This window comes from Anomaloglossus baeobatrachus, chromosome 1, assembly GCF_048569485.1.
Source record: "Anomaloglossus baeobatrachus isolate aAnoBae1 chromosome 1, aAnoBae1.hap1, whole genome shotgun sequence".
Classification (NCBI taxonomy): Eukaryota; Metazoa; Chordata; class Amphibia; order Anura; family Aromobatidae; genus Anomaloglossus; species Anomaloglossus baeobatrachus.
In genome coordinates, this window is record NC_134353.1 from 703,126,436 (window position 1) to 703,146,863 (window position 20,428).

The window sequence follows — 20,428 nt, forward strand, 5'->3', positions numbered from 1 at the left end:
AGGAATCAGTGGACAACCGAGGCGTACAGCCGAGAGAGGCACAAGTCCAATCCGCCAGAGGTAGGGGAACAGTCTTTAAGATGTGGGACAGTTTTCTCAGCCCCTCACGTACCACAGCCCCTGAGGTGCGGGGTAGTGCCACAAGAAATCCTAAGTTTGCCCAGATGCTGAAGGAGTACCTTGCAGATCGAACAACTGTACTCCGACATTCCTCTGTGCCTTACAATTATTGGGTATCCAAGCTGGACACGTGGCATGAATTGGCTCTCTACGCCTTGGAAGTCCTGGCCTGCCCTGCTGCTAGCGTTTTGTCAGAGCGTGTTTTTAGTGCCGCAGGTGGAATCATTACAGATAAACGCACCCGCCTGTCAACTGAAAATGCTGACAGGCTGACTCTGATAAAGATGAACAAGGGTTGGATTGGGCCAGACTTCACCACACCACCAGCAAATGAGAGCGGAATTTAAAGTTTGCCATGTACCTCCACTCACCCATGGGTACACTTCTCGACTTTGGATAATCGCTGGACTGCTCCTCCTTCTCCTCATGCGCCATCATGATGACCGTTACAATAGTTAGGTCTTTGTTTCAGGTATACCCCCAGTGGTAAATTTTTTCGCCCATTCTTTGCAGAATGGACATTACAACGACAGGAGACCCGCTCCTTTGCAATGGGAACAATGTTTTGAGGCCCTCATGCACGTCTCTACCCAGGGACAACGTGTAGCCTCCCAATTTTTGGCTGCCCTGCCTAAGGGCTATACTGAAATACACCCACTTCCTTAAAATGGACACTTAATGTTTTGAGGCCCTCATGCACGTCTCTACCCAGGGACAATGTGGAGCCTCCCAATTTTTGGCTGCCCTGGCAAAGGGCTATACTGAAATAGACCCACTTCCTTACAATGGGCACTTCAGGTTTAAAGGCCATCATGCACGTCTCTACCCAGGGACAATGTGGAGCCTCCCAATTTTTGGCTGCCCTGCCTAAGGGCTATACTATAATACACCCACTTCCTGACAATGGACACTTAATGTTTTGAGGCCCTCATGCACGTCTCTACCCAGGGACAATGTGGAGCCTCCCAATTTTTGGCTGCCCTGGCAAAGGGCTATACTGAAATAGACCCACTTCCTTACAATGGGCACTTCAGGTTTAAAGGCCATCATGCACGTCTCTACCCAGGGACAATGTGGAGCCTCCCAATTTTTGGCTGCCCTGCCTAAGGGCTATACTATAATACACCCACTTCCTGACAATGGACACTTAATGTTTTGAGGCCCTCATGCACGTCTCTACCCAGGGACAATGTGGAGCCTCCCAATTTTTGGCTGCCCTGGCAAAGGGCTATACTGAAATAGACCCTCTTCCTTACAATGGGCACTTCAGGTTTAAAGGCCATCATGCACGTCTCTACCCAGGGACAATGTGGAGCCTCCCAATTTTTGGCTGCCCTGCCTAAGGGCTATACTATAATACACCCACTTCCTGACAATGGACACTTAATGTTTTGAGGCCCTCATGCACGTCTCTACCCAGGGACAATGTGGAGCCTCCCAATTTTTGGCTGCCCTGGCAAAGGGCTATACTGAAATAGACCCACTTCCTTACAATGGGCACTTCAGGTTTAAAGGCCATCATGCACGTCTCTACCCAGGGACAATGTGGAGCCTCCCAATTTTTGGCTGCCCTGCCTAAGGGCTATACTATAATACACCCACTTCCTGACAATGGACACTTAATGTTTTGAGGCCCTCATGCACGTCTCTACCCAGGGACAATGTGGAGCCTCCCAATTTTTGGCTGCCCTGGCAAAGGGCTATACTGAAATAGACCCACTTCCTTACAATGGGCACTTCAGGTTTAAAGGCCATCATGCACGTCTCTACCCAGGGACAATGTGGAGCCTCCCAATTTTTGGCTGCCCTGCCTAAGGGCTATACTATAATACACCCACTTCCTGACAATGGACACTTAATGTTTTGAGGCCCTCATGCACGTCTCTACCCAGGGACAATGTGGAGCCTCCCAATTTTTGGCTGCCCTGCCTAAGGGCTATACTATAATACACCCACTTCCTGACAATGGACACTTAATGTTTTGAGGCCCTCATGCACGTCTCTACCCAGGGACAATGTGGAGCCTCCCAATTTTTGGCTGCCCTGGCAAAGGGCTATACTGAAATAGACCCACTTCCTTACAATGGGCACTTCAGGTTTAAAGGCCATCATGCACGTCTCTACCCAGGGACAATGTGGAGCCTCCCAATTTTTGGCTGCCCTGCCTAAGGGCTATACTATAATACACCCACTTCCTGACAATGGACACTTAATGTTTTGAGGCCCTCATGCACGTCTGTATGCAGGGGCATTGGTGAACCTCACAATTTAGGACTGCCCTGGCAAAGGAAAATACTACAAAGACTCACTTCCTCAAAATGGGCACATTAGACTCAAGAGGCCTTCATGTACGTCTCTTCTCAGGGACATCGGAGTGCCACACAATGTTTTCACGTAAAATCTTTCATGTATTGATCTCAAAAAGTAACATACACCAGATCTATCTCACTATTGGGTATGTGCCCTTAACATTTCCGCCATGAAAAATCATTTTGGGGTCATTTTGGAAGGTTTTCTGGTGAGTCCGTAAAAATGGCGTAAAACGCGGACAAAATTGTTCACAGCTGTGACTTTTGAGTGATAAATGCTTCAAGGGGTCTTCCCCATGCTGTTGCCATGTCATTTGAGCACTCTTCTGAGACTTTTGTGACATTTTTAGGGTTTCTCCATGCTGCCGGGAGGTCATTTCACAAAAATACTCGGGTCTCCCATAGGATAACATTGGGCTCGTTGCTCGGGCCGAGTACACGAGTATCTTGGGAGGCTCGGCCCGAGCTTCGAGCACCCGAGCTTTTTAGTACTCGCTCATCACTACTTATGACCACATGATATTTCAGTTTTTCGTTTTCTGTAAAAACTTCTACATTTCTGGGTTTTTTTCTGTCAAGATGGGGTGCAGAGTGTACACTCCCTGACAGAAGTGATGTCGCTTATCCTTGTTATAACCTGACTTTAAATTTATCCATTGGTTTTATAAATTACTCTTTTGAAAGCTGAAACCCTCTCAAATGTGGTTTAGGTTATGAAAATAAAGTTGCTGCAAAGTTGAAATATTTATCATTTAATAAACAGGTCAGATTTTGGCAAGGCAAAAGTTTTGTTGCCCACAGAAAGTAATGTGAAATTCAAAGAAATAATTAACTTCTAATACAAAGATATGTTGCATAAGATTGGTGAATGACGTTGTGGTGCTATTAGAGCCATATTAAATGTTTTGTGTGCCTTCCATGAGCTTGTAGGACTGCATCCATGCGGTTCAACAATGATTCATACAAGTTATTGATGAAGTCATTTGGTATAGCAAAGAATGCAGTCTTACATGCCTCCCAGAGTTCATCTAGATTCTTTTGTTTTGTTTTCCAAGCTTCCTCTTTCATCCTACCCCAAACATGCTCAACGATGTTCATGTCTGGTGACTGGGCTGGCCAGTCCTTGAGCACCTTGATCTTTTTTGCCAGGAGAAACTTTGTTGTAGAGATGGATGTATGAGATGGAGCACCATCCTGCTGCAGAATTTGACCCCTTTTATGATTGGGAATGTAAGAGGTAGCTAATACGTCTTGATATTTTAGGCTATTGATATTGCCTTCCACCTTGCAAATGTTTCTGACACCCCCGGTTATGATTCAGGGACCTAGGAGGATCAAAAAATGCGGAAACCCAAAAAGTACCCAGAGTGGCTGGAACCTTAACGGACTGCAGACCTAATCCTGACACACAACTAGAAGTAGGCGTGGGACGACCCTACGATGACCTAGTCATCTTGACACAGCCGGAGAACTAAATATTCTTACAGAAAGAAATATAAGAAAAGCTAATCTGCCTCGGAGCAATACCCAAAGAAATAGATAGTCCCCCACATGTAAAGGCTACGGTGATATATGAAAACACAATACAAAGCTAAAAAACAGATTCAGCAAAGATGAGGCCCAAACTATCTTTATAGGAAAGACCACTGTCTGCAGCCATAAAAACCCTAAAAAAATCTCAGCACGCCTGACATGGAAAAACCCTGAGACCACACGGCCTCTCCCCCACTATATCAGTACTCTGATGTTACTGGGATCCAAAAACACTAATATAGATGAGGGACTGAATTTAATACCAAGCATAACAAAACACAATACATTGCAGAATCATGGAGCTAAATATACAGACACTCCCAGCAGGGAATGATCCAATTCCACCAAGAACTTCACATAGTCAAAATAGGAATCAAGCAATAGTATCAAAACAGAAAAACTAACAAGAAAGTGGAAACAATAAGCAGAGGTACAAAGACCAACTTATCTTGAGAGGAGTTCTGGTAGAGAGCAGGACTGGTTTCAGAATGTCCTTAAGACACAGGAAATCAATTGAGCACCGGCAAGTAACAGGAGAAAACTACTCAGTTATATAGTCCTAATCTGAAAGGCCTGATTGCCAGTCCTCCACAGGTGTGTGCATCGCCAGCACTGACCACAAGAGCAAGCCCCAAACTGGAAAATGTATTCACAACAAGTACCCCCTCAACCCCCTTGAGGAGGGGTCATCGAACCCTCACCGGAACCCACCGGGTTTGTCAGGATGGACTCAATGAAAAGCACGGATCAAGCGATCAGCATATATGTCGGAAGCAACCACTCAAGAATTATCCTCCTGACCATAACCTTTCCACTTGACCAGATACTGGAGCCTCTGTCTAGTAATACGGGAATCCAAAATTTTTTCCACTACATATTCCAGATCCCCTTCAACCAACACAGGATCAGGAGGCGCAGCCATGGGCACTACCGGTTCAACATATTTTTTCAACAAAGACATATGAAAGACATTGTGAATCTTGAAAGTCTGTAAAAGCCAAACAGAAAGAAACAGGATTAATTATCTTCGAAATTTTATAAGGTCCAATAAACCTTGGCTTAAATTTCGGAGAGGAAACTTTCATAGGAACATGTCTGGAAAACGAGACCAAGTCCCCTACCTTAAACCGGGGACCCACAGTCCTACGTCGGATGGCAAACTGTTGGGCATTTTCCTGGGAGGTGGACAATTTATCCACCACTTGATCCCAAATATGCTGCATTTTCTCTACAGCAGAATCAGCACCCGGGCAGGAGGAAGCCTCAATCTGTCCCAAAGAAAACCGAGGATGAAACCCGAAATTGCAAAAAAAAAAGACACATCAAAGTGGCCAAACTAGCTCTATTATTAAGAGAAAACTCTGCCAAAGACAAACAAGAAACTCAGTCGTCCTGATCATCCGACACAAAACATCGCAAATAGGTTTCCAAAGTCTGATTTGTCCTTTCAGTCTGTCCATTGGTCTGAGGCTGAAACGCAGAGGAAAAGGACAACTCAACTCCCAGCCTAAAACAAAAAGCTCTTCAAAATCTAGACACAAACTGGACTCCCCTATCGGACACAACTTTCTCAGGAATACCATGCAAACTGACGAAGAAACAAAGGTACCAACTCCAAAGCTGATGGCAACTTAGGCAGTGGCTCCAAATGAATCATTTTGTAAAATCTATCACAGATTATCCAAATAACTGTCATCCCCTGAGGAACAGGGAGATCAGAAATAAAATCCATTGATATGTGAGTCCATGGTCTCTTAGGCACCGGCAATGGCATTAATAGTTCACTAGAATGAGAACAAGAAGACTTGGATCTAGAATAGATCCCATAGGACTGCACAAAACTCACATCACAAGACAGAGAAGGCCACCAAAAGGACCTACTCACCAAAGCCCTGGTGCCAAAAATCCCAGGATGACCAGCCAACAAAGAACAATGCACTTCAGACATCACTCTACTCCTCCATTGGTCAGGAACATACAATTTCCCCCCAGGACATCGTTCAGGTTTGTTCTCCTGAAATTCCTCAAGAGCAAGTCTCAAATCAGGTGAAATCGCAGAGAGAATCACTCCCTCGTGAAGGATGGTAGCAGGCTTAGTCACATCCAGAGAATCAGCAAAGAAACTCATAGAAAGGGCATCCGCCTTAATATTCTTAGTACCCGGAATATAAGAGACTACAAAATTAAAGCGCGTGAAAAACAAGGCCCATCTAGCCTGCCTAGGATTCACCCTCCTGGCAGATTCAAAATAGATCAAATTCTTATGATCAGTGAGTACAACAATTTGATGTCTCGCCCCCTCCAGCCAATGTCGCCATTCTTCAAAGGCCCACTTCATAGCCAATAATTCCCAATTCCCCACATCATAATTTCGCACCGGTGGTGAAAATTTCCGTGAAAAAAAAGCACAGAATCTAAATTTAGAAGTCACAGGGTCTCTTTGAGACAAGACAGCCCCAGCTCCGATCTCCGAGGCATTGATCTCCACCTGAAAAGACTGGAGCAGAAGTAAACCTCCTTTTAAGCTCCTGAAAAGCCAAGACTCTGAAGACCAATTCACAACATCAGCTCCCTTCTTGGTCAAATCAGTCAATGGCTTTACAATACTGGAAAAATTGACTATGAATTTACGATAGAAATTAGCAAAACCCAAAAACTTCTGAAGGCCTTTCAAAGAAGTAGGCTGAACCCAATCATGAATGGCTTGGATCTTGACCGGATCGATCTCAATAGAAGATGGGGACAGAATAAACCCAAGAAAAGAGATCTTTTGTACGCCAAACAGACATTTCGATCGCTTGACATATAACACATTGTCCCTGAGAACCTGAAACAGTGTCCGAACCTGTTCAACATAAGAATCCCAGTCGTCAGAAAAAATCAAAATGTCATCCAAATAGACAATCAAAAACTTGTCAACAAAGTCCCGGAAAATATCATTCATGAAAGATTGAAAGACGGAAAGGGCATTACTGATCCCAAAGGGCATCACTAGGTACTCAAAATGCCCCTCGGGTATTAAACGCCGTCTTCCATTCATCACCCTGCTTAATGCGAATGAGATTATACGCCAACCGAAGATCGAGCTTAGTAAACCAACTAGCACCCTTCACTCTAGAAAAACAGGTTGGAAATCAGAGGCAATGGATACTGATATTTAAACGGGATTTTATTAAGGAGTTGATAGTCAATACAGCTCCGCAATGAGCCATCCTTCTTGGCCACAAAGAAAAAAATGGCACCCAAAGGTGAAGATGACGGTCTGATGTGACCCTTCTCCAAAGACTCCTTAATATAAGTCCGCATAGCAACATGTTCAGGTACAGATAAATTGAAAAGCCTTCCCTTAAGAAATTTACAACCAGGCACTAATTTAATAGCGCAATCATAGTCCCTATGCGGAAGCAAGGACGCAGCCTTGACAGATAAAGAAATCCAATCAAGAACTGGATTATGGGCTTGCAACCAAGGGAATCCCAGTACCAAAATGTCATGCAAATTATGCAAGACCAAAAACTTACAAACCTCCTGATGGTCAGGCGCGACCCGCATCGTCACCTGGGTTCAAAACTGGGGCTTTTTTTCAGCTAAAGGAGTAGCAGCAATACCCCTCAAAGGGATAGGAGCATGCAAAGGTACCATAGGAAAACCACAACGCTCAGCAAACCCAAAATCCATCAACTTCAGGACAGCTCCTGAATCAATAAAAGCCATAGCCGAAAATGATGATAGGGAACAGATCAAAAACACCGACAAAAGAAACTTAGACTGTATACCGCCCAAAGTAAACAAACGGGCAAATCGTTTCTCACGCTTAGGGCAGACAGAAATAGAATGAGAGGCGTCTCCACAGAAGAAACATCGCTTATTACGCCGTCTAAAATCCTGACGTTCCACCCTGGAAAAGACCGTATCACCCTGCATAGGCTCCGGAGACTGCTCTGAGAGCAACACCTCTGCTCGCATTGTTTTACGTTCACGTAAACGTCTGTCAATCTGAATGGCCAATGATATAGAGTCATTGAGACCAGAGGGGACAGGAAAGCCCACCATAACATCCTTTACAGGCTCTGCCAACCCCTTCCAAAAGAGAGCCGCAAGCACCGCATTATTCCACTCAGTAAGGACCACCCACTTACAAAATTTCTGACAATATACTTCTGCAGGTTCCTGACCCTGGATCAAATCCAATAAAGTTTTCTCAGCTTGATCAATAGCAGTAGGTTCATCATATAACAACCCCAGAGCCTGAAAAAAAAAAATTCCATATCAGGAAGAGCAGGATCTTCAGGCGCCAGGGAAAAGGCCATCTAAACTCGCTGCCTGGAAGAACCTGAGGACTTTGGTTTCAAGGCAAAAAAAAACCTACAATTGTTCTTGAAGTTCAAAAATTTAGACCGATCCCCAGAGAACAAATCAAGTAAAGGTATCTTAGGTTCTACAGCAGGTGTCTGGGCAAGATAATCGGATATATCCTTAACCTGAGAGGTAAGCTGATTAACTTGCTCAGCTAATTGTGTAACCTCCATAACCGCACAAGATCCTCCATGGTACCCAGAGATAAAGAGAAAAAACACACACAAAAAAATTCTGACTCACTTTTTTTTTTCTCCTTCTTTTGAGTACCCTGGAATTTTAGGTGAGGCAGGTGCTACTGTTATGATTCAGGGACCGAGGAGGATAAAAAAATGACCCAAAAAGTAACTAGAGTGGCTAGAACCTTAACGGACTGCAGACCTGACGTGCCTAACATGGAAAAATCCTGAGAGCACACGTCCTCTCCCCCACTATATCAGTACTCTGATGTTACTGGGATCCAAAAACAGTAATATAGATGAGGGACTGAATTTAATACCAAGCATGACAAAACGCAATACATTGCAGAATTTAGGCAATTGAAACAATGTTTTGTAAATGGATAAAATCAAATTATAGCTTTTTAATTAAGAAGTATGGTTTAGAGAAAGAAAAAGACTACGTTACAGTATAAAAACTCATCACCTGTATTTGAATCACTGTGGGGATAGTGTCTTCATTTGGGCCTGTTTTACTATCTCTGGACCAGGACGGTTTGCAATCATTGAAGGATCAATGATTTCTGATATTTTTTCAACAAATTCTAAAGGAATGTGTCAGGACATCTGTCCATGAGGCATATCTCAAGAGAATGTATTGATGCTACAAGATAATGACTCAAAGCACACAACTCGTTTTACAATGGTTATAGAAAAACAAAATTAAAGTATTGGAATGACCAGGTCAAAATCCTGACTTTAGTTAGGTAAATCCCAAGCACTCAAAGGACAAAAGTAATTTGGATGCAAAAGTGTTTTTATTGACAGACTATCTGCAAAAAAGGAAAAACAAATGCCTCACCCAGAAATAGTGCAAAAGCCAATGTTTCGGCCAAGATTGGCCTTTATCAAGGTTTTTGCTTATCATATACTGGTCAGTAAGACTAATTGGACGTCTACAAGAATGTATCACAAGGGAGGCATTGGTTTTTATAGGTTTTTTGCAATACCCAAGGAGGCACGTGGGATAGGTAGAGGGAGAGAGGAAATGCCTTGGCTGTAGGAAGAATAGGGTAGGGGTCCCAGGGGTCAGTGGTGGCAGCAGGAACAGGCAGCGGGTACCGCTCAGATCAAGAAAAGCCATTGCCCAAAGAGTGGGTCCTAATTTTGTCTGGTTTTTAACATATTGTGCCATGATGACAATGAAATGTCTACTCAGAAGTTATCTCTACAGAACAGGAAATGTTACTTTATTTGAATGTACAGTGGCCAAAGTGAAAAGGGTTTTTATAAAAACAGTAAAATCCCGTAGAACCGTTTTTATCCATTTTGGTGCCTATTATTGACAAATGGGGTCCCCTGGTGCACCTTTGTATGCTTACTTTACACACTTAGATTCCACTGTTTGTGTTCATTTGCTAAAATTCCCATAGTGCCTAGCTTTGTAATTTTTTCCAGTTCCAGCATTGGTCATATAAGTCCCTATTATTTAGCCATTCCACCTTCCCGGTGATGCTTCTCACTACCTAAGTGTATGCATACAAAATAATTCATGGATTTGAAATTGAGTAATGTATTTTAAACTACTAAATGCTTGCTGTAAGACACTGGAAGAAATAAAAAGTACATACTGTATGACAACATCATGTGATCCCCAGATCAGTCAAGAAAGAGAGTGCATTTAATTGCAATAAATACATTTAAATATGCCTTTTAGAGTAGGGGTAGTATGGATTATTTAGTTTGTGGATTGGATTTGAAATATGTTTGGTCATTACACATTTCTATTGTAAAGCACTTCTTCCTGACCAGTTTTACAGAATTTGATATATTCTGTGCAGAATGTATAGCTCTACACATAGCAAAATTCATCCTGCTAGTTTTATATGCAGTTAGATCATTGGTTTGTACCAGGGGTGGGAAACCTCCGGCCCGCAATTACTTTTTATGCGGCCCCTTGGCACATGTCGGGACTGCAGTACTCGGGCGACAGCCGCGGTTGTTGGCTGCCGACCCTTTAAATCATAATGTGTGATGCTCATTCACTTAGATCCTCAGCAGACTGGCTCAGGCTTTGTGGACGGGGTAAGCAAGAGATTCACCGAGTTCCCCTACCACAGAAGGAGCAGCAGATTTACCAGCCTCCCTTCTGTACCTTGCTTCCCGCTGCTATGAGCCTCCTGCCTCCCGCTGCTGTGAGCCTCCTGCCTCCCGCTGCTGTGAGCCTCCTGCCTCCCGCTGCTGTGAGCTTCCTGCTACTGTGAGCCTCATGCCTCCCCCTGCTGTGAGCCTCCTGCCTCCTGCTGCTGTGAGCCTCCCACTGCTGTGTACCCCCTTAATACTGTATACACCCACCAGTGCTGTGTGCCACCACCCAGTGCTGTTTGCCACCAACCTAGTGCTCTGTGCCCCCCACAGTGCTGTCTGTGCCCCATGGTGATGTCTGTGCTCCCTCAGTCCTGTTCGTGCCCCTCTAGTGCTGTCCGTGCCCCCCAGTGATATCCGAGCCCCAGCTCTTCCTGTGATGTATATATGTCCCCAGCCTCTCCTGTGATGTATATATGTCCCCAGCCCTTCCTGTGATGTATATATGTCTCCAGCCCTTCCTGTGATGTATGAATTTTTTGCAGCCCCTGAAGGTTAGTAGAAATTTCCAAATGGCCCCCGGTAGAAAAAAGTTCCCCCACCCCTGGTTTATACCAATTACTCAGTTCCATTGCAGCCATGCATGCCCATGTCTCAACATTGTGTCCGTCATGTATGACAGGTGAACAGGTGATGTGATATGCTGAAGTTTTTGCTTATATTCTTAATACTGTTCTCTTCCCATCATATAGTTTAGTTGGTATGTGAAAATCTAATCTGTTTGATTCAATCTTTTTGTTCTGTAGCAAATTACTAAAGTTTCTTAATCCTTTCACGAATCATTGTACATATCCACCAGATGTATGTGTTCACTATATCATACTTTAAATTTGTGGATGAAATCTGAAAATCAGCCTTAAATAACTGTTTCAGATCTGCTGTGAAAAGATTCTTTAATGGATGCATTGAATATACCCGACTATTCTATGTGCTGTATGTGACTTACTGTGCCTTAGCATGCATATTGCTTTAATATGTGATTGACTTTACTCTTACTTGTACCGTTTTGTAAAGAGTTGATGAAAATATAGTTTATATTAAAAAAAATTACAAAAGGAAATACACCACCAAAATGCTTGGGAGTACTGAAGTTAGAAATGATTGAATGGCATAGTGATCATCAGTTAGCGTTTTAATAATTCTGAATAAAAAGTGTGTGAAAAAAATCTTTAAAGGATTCACTATTTTAGACAATCATTATTTATTACAAGGACCCCTTAAAATCAAGTTGATCACTAACAGTCCCTCTGCTTGAACTTCATAATCGATTATCTGTAATCGGTGGGGAAAGCTAACAGTAAAGGGGGCTTTACACGGTAGCGATATCGGTAACGATATCGCTATCGTGTGTACCCGCCCCCATCGTTTGTGCGACATGGGCATATCGCTGCCCATCGCGCACAAAATCGCATTTCCCCGTCACACAGCTTACCTGCCCTGCGACGTCGCTATGGCCGGCGATCTGCCTCCTTTGTAAGGGGGTGGGCCGTTCGGGGTCACAGCGACGTCACACGGCAGCCGTCCAACAGAAGCAGAGGGGCGGAGATGAGCGGGACGTAAACATCCCGCCCACCTCCTTCCTTCCGCATTACCGATGGAGGCAGGGAAGGAGATTTTCCTCGCTCCTGCGGTGTCACACATAGCGATGTGTGCTGCCGCAGGAACGAGGAACAACATCGCTAATGAGAGGTGACCGATTTTTGGCTTTAGGACGACCTCTCCGCGGCAAACGATTTTTGCCACTTTTGCAATTGTTTTAGGTCGCACAAAAGTGTCACACGCTGCGATAACGTTAATGACGCCGGATGTGCGTCACTAATGACGTGACCCGGACGATAAAACATTAACAATATCGTAGCATGTAAAACCCCCTTTAGTGTTCAATTTTTCATTCAAAAAAGTGGCTTTTCTATTTTATGCAGGATATGACAGCTCTCAATTATAGCCAAGAACATAGGTTCTCTTTCATATAACTCAGAATTCTCGAATAGGTAGACAAAAGTGGTTTTGCTACATGGACCAAGTAGAACATGGCCACATAAACAGGAGATATGCACACAACTCATGACATTGAATAAATCTGTAATAAATGTATATTACAGCCTTAGAGCTGTTATAATGATCTGTCTACGCAGTTTTCTTTGGAAAAGTATGTTTCTATTTATCTACTTTTGCACATTGGTAATACCAATGAACTATCATATCCATTTTTTTGTGTAACAGGTGTGGAGCCTCCTACCCTCAGTTGATGAGTACAGTGGGCATACATCCTACATGTGCGGAGGAAGTGACCAAACTGCATATTACAAAACGTTCAGGACTGGACCCCACAGTCACTGGTTGCTGAGGTTAATTACCATCTCTGAAAACGAAAGGAGCCATCTGTCTGCATGTGAACTGGAGACCTATTAGCGTGTTACTTGCCTATACATATCACATTTCCCAGAAATAGTTACAAAGCACTGTAGAAAGCATTCCTCATGTGAACATCTAACCAGGTGCCAAGGACAAAAATGTTCTGTCTAATACTTCTAACATCCAGGAGGTGGAACTGCAGACCAGAAGATGCTAGAATCTCAGGTACGTTGTGTAATTGCATCTAGCAACTGCCTTCTGTAGAACAAAACATGACAGAGACTTTCTATATTTAGAGTTCATTCATTATAAATGAGCTATTATGAGTGAGAATGAGCAGCCTCATTGTATTTCCTCTAATACAGCAGAAATCCTCTAGCACCACTCTCTTAATGGCAGTCATCCACTGGATCACTTTCATTTCTCTCATCTTATATATTTCCAATCATCTAGCCTCTCTGATACACCCCCATTCCCCCCCCAAAAAAAAAAAAATCTTTTCTTTTTTACAATGAAAAGTTAAAAGGGTTTTTTTTCCAGCTCATCTGTGTACCTGATGGCATATCACTGGGATGGGTTATCACATATGGATGTCAGTGTCCAACCTCTGGGACAACCATGGATCCTGAGAATGTAGGGATTGCGTCAGTGGTCCTTCGTTGAATCCTTTTCACAGTTTTTTTTTCTGCTCTTTGTTGATGGCCGCCAACTGCCTATGCAAGGAACTTTAACAGGCCCAATTTACTTCAATGAGCCACGCTGCAGTGGGTAGCCTGTAATGCCCCCTGAGGAATGATAACTATTGAAAAAACTTATAGTTTCATAGTTTGAAGGTTGAAAGTAGACATAAGTCCATCCAGTTAACCTATAACCTACCAGAGGAAGGCAAAAATCCCATGAGCCAGATTCTAATTGCCCTATATTAGGTGAAAAATGCCTTCCCAACTTTCCATATTGCAATCAAAGCAATCAAATTAGCTCCCTGGATCAATGTCCTATGACAAAATCTAGTTCTCGTAACTTGTATTTTTCAAGAAAGTCATCCAGATTCTTCTTCTACTATTGTAGTGAATCAACCATGTGCAGACAGTTCCATAGTCTCACTGCTGTTGTAGGAAAGAATCACCATTTGTGATTATGATTGAACATTCTTTCATGGAGATGTAGAGGATGCCCCCTTTGTTATCATTGCGGGCCTAGATGTAAAAAGATCATTAGAAAGCTCTATACTGTCCATATATTTGTACATTGTAATAAGACCATCTCTAAGCCTTTGTTTTTCCAAACTAGATAACTCCAAGTTTAATAACCTATCTTGGTATTGCAGTTCACCCGTTCCCTTAATAGCTTTGGTTTCTCTTCTCTGCACCTGCTCTTGTTCAGCTTTTTCTTTTTTAGACACCGGAGACCAAAACTGTACACGGTATTGTAAGTGTGGTCGCACTTGTGACTTGGCAGCAGCTGCTTGGCACTGGTCACTAAAGTTGCCATCCACCTATACACTGTTGAATGAGCACTGTGCACCCTTTAGTTTCAAAATCGATAGGGGTTCAAAAGGGCTTAGAAACGAATCCATCATTAAATATTGGCATATCCTAGTGATTTAAAATTGAGAAATTTTCAGCTGTTAGCATGTTGTCACATATAAGTATAGCTGTTAAAGAGGACCAACCACCAGGATTTTCCTATATAAACTAAAGCCAGTACTATACTGGCACTATAATGCTGATTCTAAACATACCTTTATTTGTGAGATCTGATGTATACTTTCTGAAATACAGGCATGTAAAGTTTGTGAAATGCACTGCTATTTGATTAATAGAAGCTACAGAATATCTAATAGGTAGGTTGGGTTTTGCTAGTGATGCCTGTCCCTGTCTGTTGCCTGTCTTTTCTCCCCCTGTCCCTGTTATTACAGGGGGATGAAGGACAGAGGGAGGAAGGAGAGATAGGCAGACAGTGGTATAAATAACTAGCAAAACCCGACCCACATATTACCGTATTTTTCGGACTATAAGACGCACCGGACCAGAAGACGCACCCTGGTTTTAGAGGAGGAAAATAGTAAAACAAAATTTTAAGCAAAAAATGTGGTCATGACACTGTTATGGGGCGAGGATCTACTGCTGACACTGTTATGGGGGTAATGTCCCCAAATTCTCTACTAAGGTACCCCATCCTGGTAATGATCCTCCTGCCTTGTATATGATGCCCATCCTTGTATATATGTACCTCATCCTGATAAATACCCCCATCCTGATAAATACCCCCATCCTGGTACAGCCCTCATCCTGTTATATATCCCCATCCTGATATATACCCTTATCCTGATAAATACCCCCATCCTGGTGTAGCCCCCATCCTGTTATATATCCCCATCCTGATATATACCCCCATCCTGATAAATACCCCAATCCTGCTATATACCCCCATCCTGCTCATATACACCCACCCTGCTCATATACACCCATCCTGCTCATATACCCCCATCCTGCTCATAATATACCCCCATAGTGCTATGTACCCCATTCTGCTATATGGCCCGTATCCTATGGCACAGTAAAAAATAAACGTTTATACTCACCTTACCTCACTCCAACAGCATTGCTCATCCTCCTGTCTATGTCAGCAGCAGCGCCGCTGACCCGTGTGGAGCCGTTTCTCTGTAGCATCGCGATGTCCTCCTGTCTGCCGGCCCGCTGATGTGTGTGGAGCCATGTGCGCACAGCGATGACGTCATCGCTGTGCTCACTGCTCTCTACACAGATCAGCTGGCCGGCAGACAGGAGGACATCGCGATGCTGCAGGGAACTACCGGTGAGTATACTGTACTTATTCACTGCCCCCCGCACTGATGATGATGCGCGGGAGGCAGTGAATACAGCATGATCACTCCAGGCTGTAGTTGCCAGGGGTGATCACGCGGGCCGGCTGTTTATTATGCGCGCATCCCCCGCACATCATCCCGCCCACTTGTCAGCGCCGGCTTCAGCGCTGAGAGATGATGGGCGGGAGGATGGGCGTGCATATGAAATGAATGGGCCCACGTGGTCACGGCAGGCGCTGCTGCAGCCTGCTCACACCGCCGATGACCTGCTCCACCACATCACCCTCATTCCCTGCAGCCATGCTCTACATTCAGACTATAAGACGCACCCCCCACTTTCCTCCAATATTTGGGGGAAAGAAAGTGTCTTATAGTCCGATAAATACGGTAGATATTCTGTAGCTGTTATCAATCAAATAACAGCCTATATTGTCTATATTTCCGAAAGTATGCATCCGATCTCACAACTAAAGATATGGTTAGAATCAGCATGATAGCACTAGTACAGCACTGGTTTTGCTTTATATAGGAAAATCCTGGTGGTTGGTCCTCTTTAAACTGTTCTTGAATAGTGTGATGTGCTGGCTCCATGGCTAAAGCTACTTGCAGAATACAGACTGCAATAGGTGCCAGTGTCCTGCTAACTGCAGCAACAGGAGATATGGAAATTCCTTCATTATAGCTGATGAAGATGTAATTATCTAAAACATTGGAAGACATTTATGAAAACGGATACAAAGAAAATGTGGAGTAATTACACTCAGAAACCTATCAAATTATTGCTCTTTTTTTCTTTGGTCAATTAAATTTAAAATTGCAATATGATTGTGTGATTTGGGCAACTATCCCAGTCTCTTATTTTTACCCATTTTGCTACTTCACTCCTTGTGTTTCACATGTAGTCCCTCCATTGATCATGAGCTGGTTATCCTCTATTGTGCACAGCACCTGAATAGCAATAGCTTTACAATTGAAGGCTGTTCTTTTTCCAGTACACATTAGGTAATTTCTGGCTCTATCGATTAGCTTATATCACCTTGATATACACACCCCAGCCTGGCACAGTGGGTGGATTTGAAGACTGAAATGCTGTAATTCTGATCTAATACTTAATGATTGATTACCAGGAACAAACACACTAACTTTCCATAATCTTTTGGCTTTCAACTGTGCGGCAACATAATGTTCTCCAGCAGTCCAAGAGCTGCTTTACCTGTGAGTTGGACATAGTAGACCAGTAGCTTGCTGCCAGCTGTATTATACTCTGTCTTTCTATAGATTAATGTCAGTCTCCGTAGCTCGCTCAGGAGTCTGCATCATTTCAATTACTACACAGGAGGAAACAGATTGAGAACAAAAATACTTTTGGACTTTTGCCTGTAATTTGTGGCTATGCTCCTAAATATTCTTGAAACCCAAATCACGCTCCTAGCCACCATCAAAGGCTTACTGTCTGCTTTAGTACAATAAAAAATAACAGAGGACATCCTGAGGAAACCGTGTTCTAATATCACCAGCCTGGCATGTCTTCCCCACAAGGATTTCTGAAAAATTACATCTGAAATTGAATGTTCCACTAGCCAAGGAGCATGTACCGTGTTTCACAAGGCTCTGGATATCTGAACTCATGATCTGTGTGCGTGATTTCCAGGTGGGATTTGGGAGTCCCAGTTCTTTCTGTAATGAAAACAAAAGCTATTACTTTTTACTCACGCCATGAGTTATTTAAAGTGAGCTGATTGTCCTGCAGTGTGTTCATTGGTCAGTTTTACACACAGACATTTTGACGGCTATATATTTTTTTTCTTGCAAATCATTTCCTTACAATATGTTGGGGAAAAAAATGCTTTCTCAATTTTTTTATTTACTTTGAACATGACTATGGTATCTGATGCATTTCTTGTATTAATGGCATAGATGCCCTAATATAGATAAAATAACAGATATATTTCTATGTGTTTCTGGCTTTCTGAGAGATTTGTCAGCAATAGGATGGGACACTGTTTTTTCAAAAAGGACACCCTACATTTTCGATCCTTAGCTCACAAATTGGTAGGGGTGGCATGAATTACCTTATTATTTTTGGCATGTTATAATGGGATCAGATAAGTAGGGTTTTAAACCTGTAGGTGCACTAATTATATAGGCATAATCACGTACTTCATACATGTATTTTTGTGATCAATTTCCTGAAATATACTATTTTTAGAACCCGAGTATTCACAAAATATGTATACTCGGGTACGATCAGGACCCGCTTTGTCCTGTACATGGTGGGTCCTGACCTGCGGGCCCATGGGTCTCCTCTGCAGGAGACCGCAGTTGCCCGTGCCTACAATACGGGCTCAGGCAGTTGCGGTTTCTCTCTTCTCTTCTCTCTAAGGAGAATGCTTGCGTCTCCGCAGCAAGGAATTGACATGCTGCGGCTCGGAAAGCCGCACCCACCGCAGGTCAGTTGTTGCTGTACGTCGTACACGCACAGTGGGCATGGGATTTCTAGAAATCCCATCCACTGTGTTACTATTGTACAATGCAGCGTTTTGGACGCAGCTGAAACACGCTGCATCCAAAATGCAGCGATTGTGGTCACGCATGCTTACTAGGCTGTCAAAAGTCCCTTTTTAGACTAAGAAAGTAATAAAAATCTGCGGTGGCTGCACAATTTGGTCTCAAAATCGCGTGGTCATTGGCCACCACGATGGGTGGAGATTTGGCTGAGTGCAGCCAGCTGCACCCCATGGAACTCTCTTTTAGTGATGAGTTTAGCAAGAATAATTTTCTTGTTTGTCGGTGATCATATTTTATGCTGACTTATGAATGCAAGTAAATGAGCACCAACATACTTTCTGTATCACCAATCAGTGCTCATTATGAGCAATTTGTCTGCTAATGTAAAGTGATTCTAAGTTTTACAGCTATGTCTTGGTTTCACTGAAATTATTCTTTTCTTTTTTAGATCTCATTCGTTTAGTTGCACATACAGAATAAAGATCTTGAAAGCTCCGTAAAGTAATTGCAATTCTGGCAGAGTTACCGAAGACTTCCATAGAACAGCATTAAAGGTTGTATACAAAGTTTGCACTTAAAGGAGATGTCCAGGATTGGAGTTAAAGTCTGAAGGCACTCCCGTCACCGGCAAATTCTGACAGTGCACATTGTGTGCGCTATGAGGATTAACAAGTCTTCTCATGTAGAGTGACTGCAGACTTGAACCCTAAGCCTGGACAACTTCTTTAAAAGCATAGATGAAGTTTACCTTATGGATACATAAAAATGCTATGAAAGCTGATGTCCTCCCATTCTATGCAGGTAATAATGTGGTTTCTACTTTCAGAGATGGTCAAAGATGGTTATCAAAAATTGTCCTAAACAAACAGGTTACAAAACCAGTAAATGACGGCTTGTGTAAAAACTCATTCTCTGAGATGCATTGGCCAGAAAAGCTGCTGGTTTTTGTGTATAATCTGTACAATGATTAATAAAAAAAATTGATTTGTCTGTGCGTTGAGTGATTTAACTAGAGTTGAGCGCGGTTCGCGGTTCGAGGTTCTCCAGTTCTAGGCTCGAGTGATTTTGGGGGCTGTTCGAGATCGAACTAGAACTCGAGCTTTTTGCAAAAGCTCGATAGTTCTAGATACGTTCGAGAACGGTTCTAGCAGCAAAAAGCAGGGCTTTTTACAGCTACAGTGTGCAGGAGCCATCGCTGGCAGCCTGCCAGAAGCTGGTAACCAAGATAAACATCGGATATCCAACTAAAGCGCTTTATCCTAGTTTATCCTAGTTACGTGCAGGAAGCCCACACTTCCCCGCTCAGCTCGCTCCGCCCCCTCCTGCCCGCGGCATGTACACATACACGGCGGCACGGTGGCTCAGTGGTTAGCACTGCAGTCTTGCAGCGCTGGGGTCCTGGGTTTGAATCCCACCAAGGACACCATCTGCAAGGAGTTTGTATGTTCTCCCCGTGTTTGCGTGGGTTTCCTCCGGGTACTCCGGTTTCCTCCCACACTCCAAAGACATACAGATAGGGACTTTAGATTGTGAGCCCTGATGGGGACAGTGTTCCTGATGTATGTAAAGCGCTGCGGAATATGTTAGCGCTATATAAAAATAAAGATTTATTTATTTATTTATTTATTTATTTACATACACACACACACACACACACACACACACACACATGGCCCCTCTCGGCTTACCTGCGGTGATGAAGTCCCGCCATCCCGACCTCAGCGCAGTCACTGTCCTCCATGGCCGCCGCTTGTCACATCACCTTCTCTCGCTTCCGACCCGAGACTGACTAGCGGTGACGTCACGGGCCTCTCGCGATACTTGGTGTGAAGGCGCCGGTCATTGAACTCAGTGACAGGGGCTGTCAGTGTGCTGGAGATCAGCGCAGGTAATGTACCTCACTGACAGCAGCACTTGTCATCCCCTGCAGTGACCTGGGCTGACCCATTGATGTTAGCTCAGGTCACTGCACTGCTCTCCCAGCCAATGGGGAACATCCTGCTCTTCATTGACTGGGACAGTGTGGATCGTCATGGCAACCCCTTGGATTACACCAGACCTGGATTTGTTTTTCTTTCTAATAAATTGGTTAAAGAGGGAATGTTTTGGGGAGTGTT

At 43.6% G+C, this 20,428-nt stretch overlaps 1 protein-coding gene across 2 annotated transcripts in view; it reads left to right on the forward strand.

Annotated features, from left to right (window-relative positions):
- The window catches only part of TXNRD2 (thioredoxin reductase 2), a 215,716-nt gene extending 196,415 nt beyond the window's left edge, over positions 1–19,301 (forward strand). For both annotated transcript variants that reach the window (XM_075321034.1, XM_075321041.1), the window contains 2 exons: positions 12,845–13,201; positions 18,760–19,301. In XM_075321034.1, the coding sequence (XP_075177149.1) occupies positions 12,845–12,968 (124 nt within the window). In that variant the 3' untranslated portion in view covers positions 12,969–13,201; positions 18,760–19,301. The remainder of the gene's footprint in view (positions 1–12,844; positions 13,202–18,759) is intronic.
- The last annotated feature ends 1,127 nt before the right edge of the window (positions 19,302–20,428 follow it).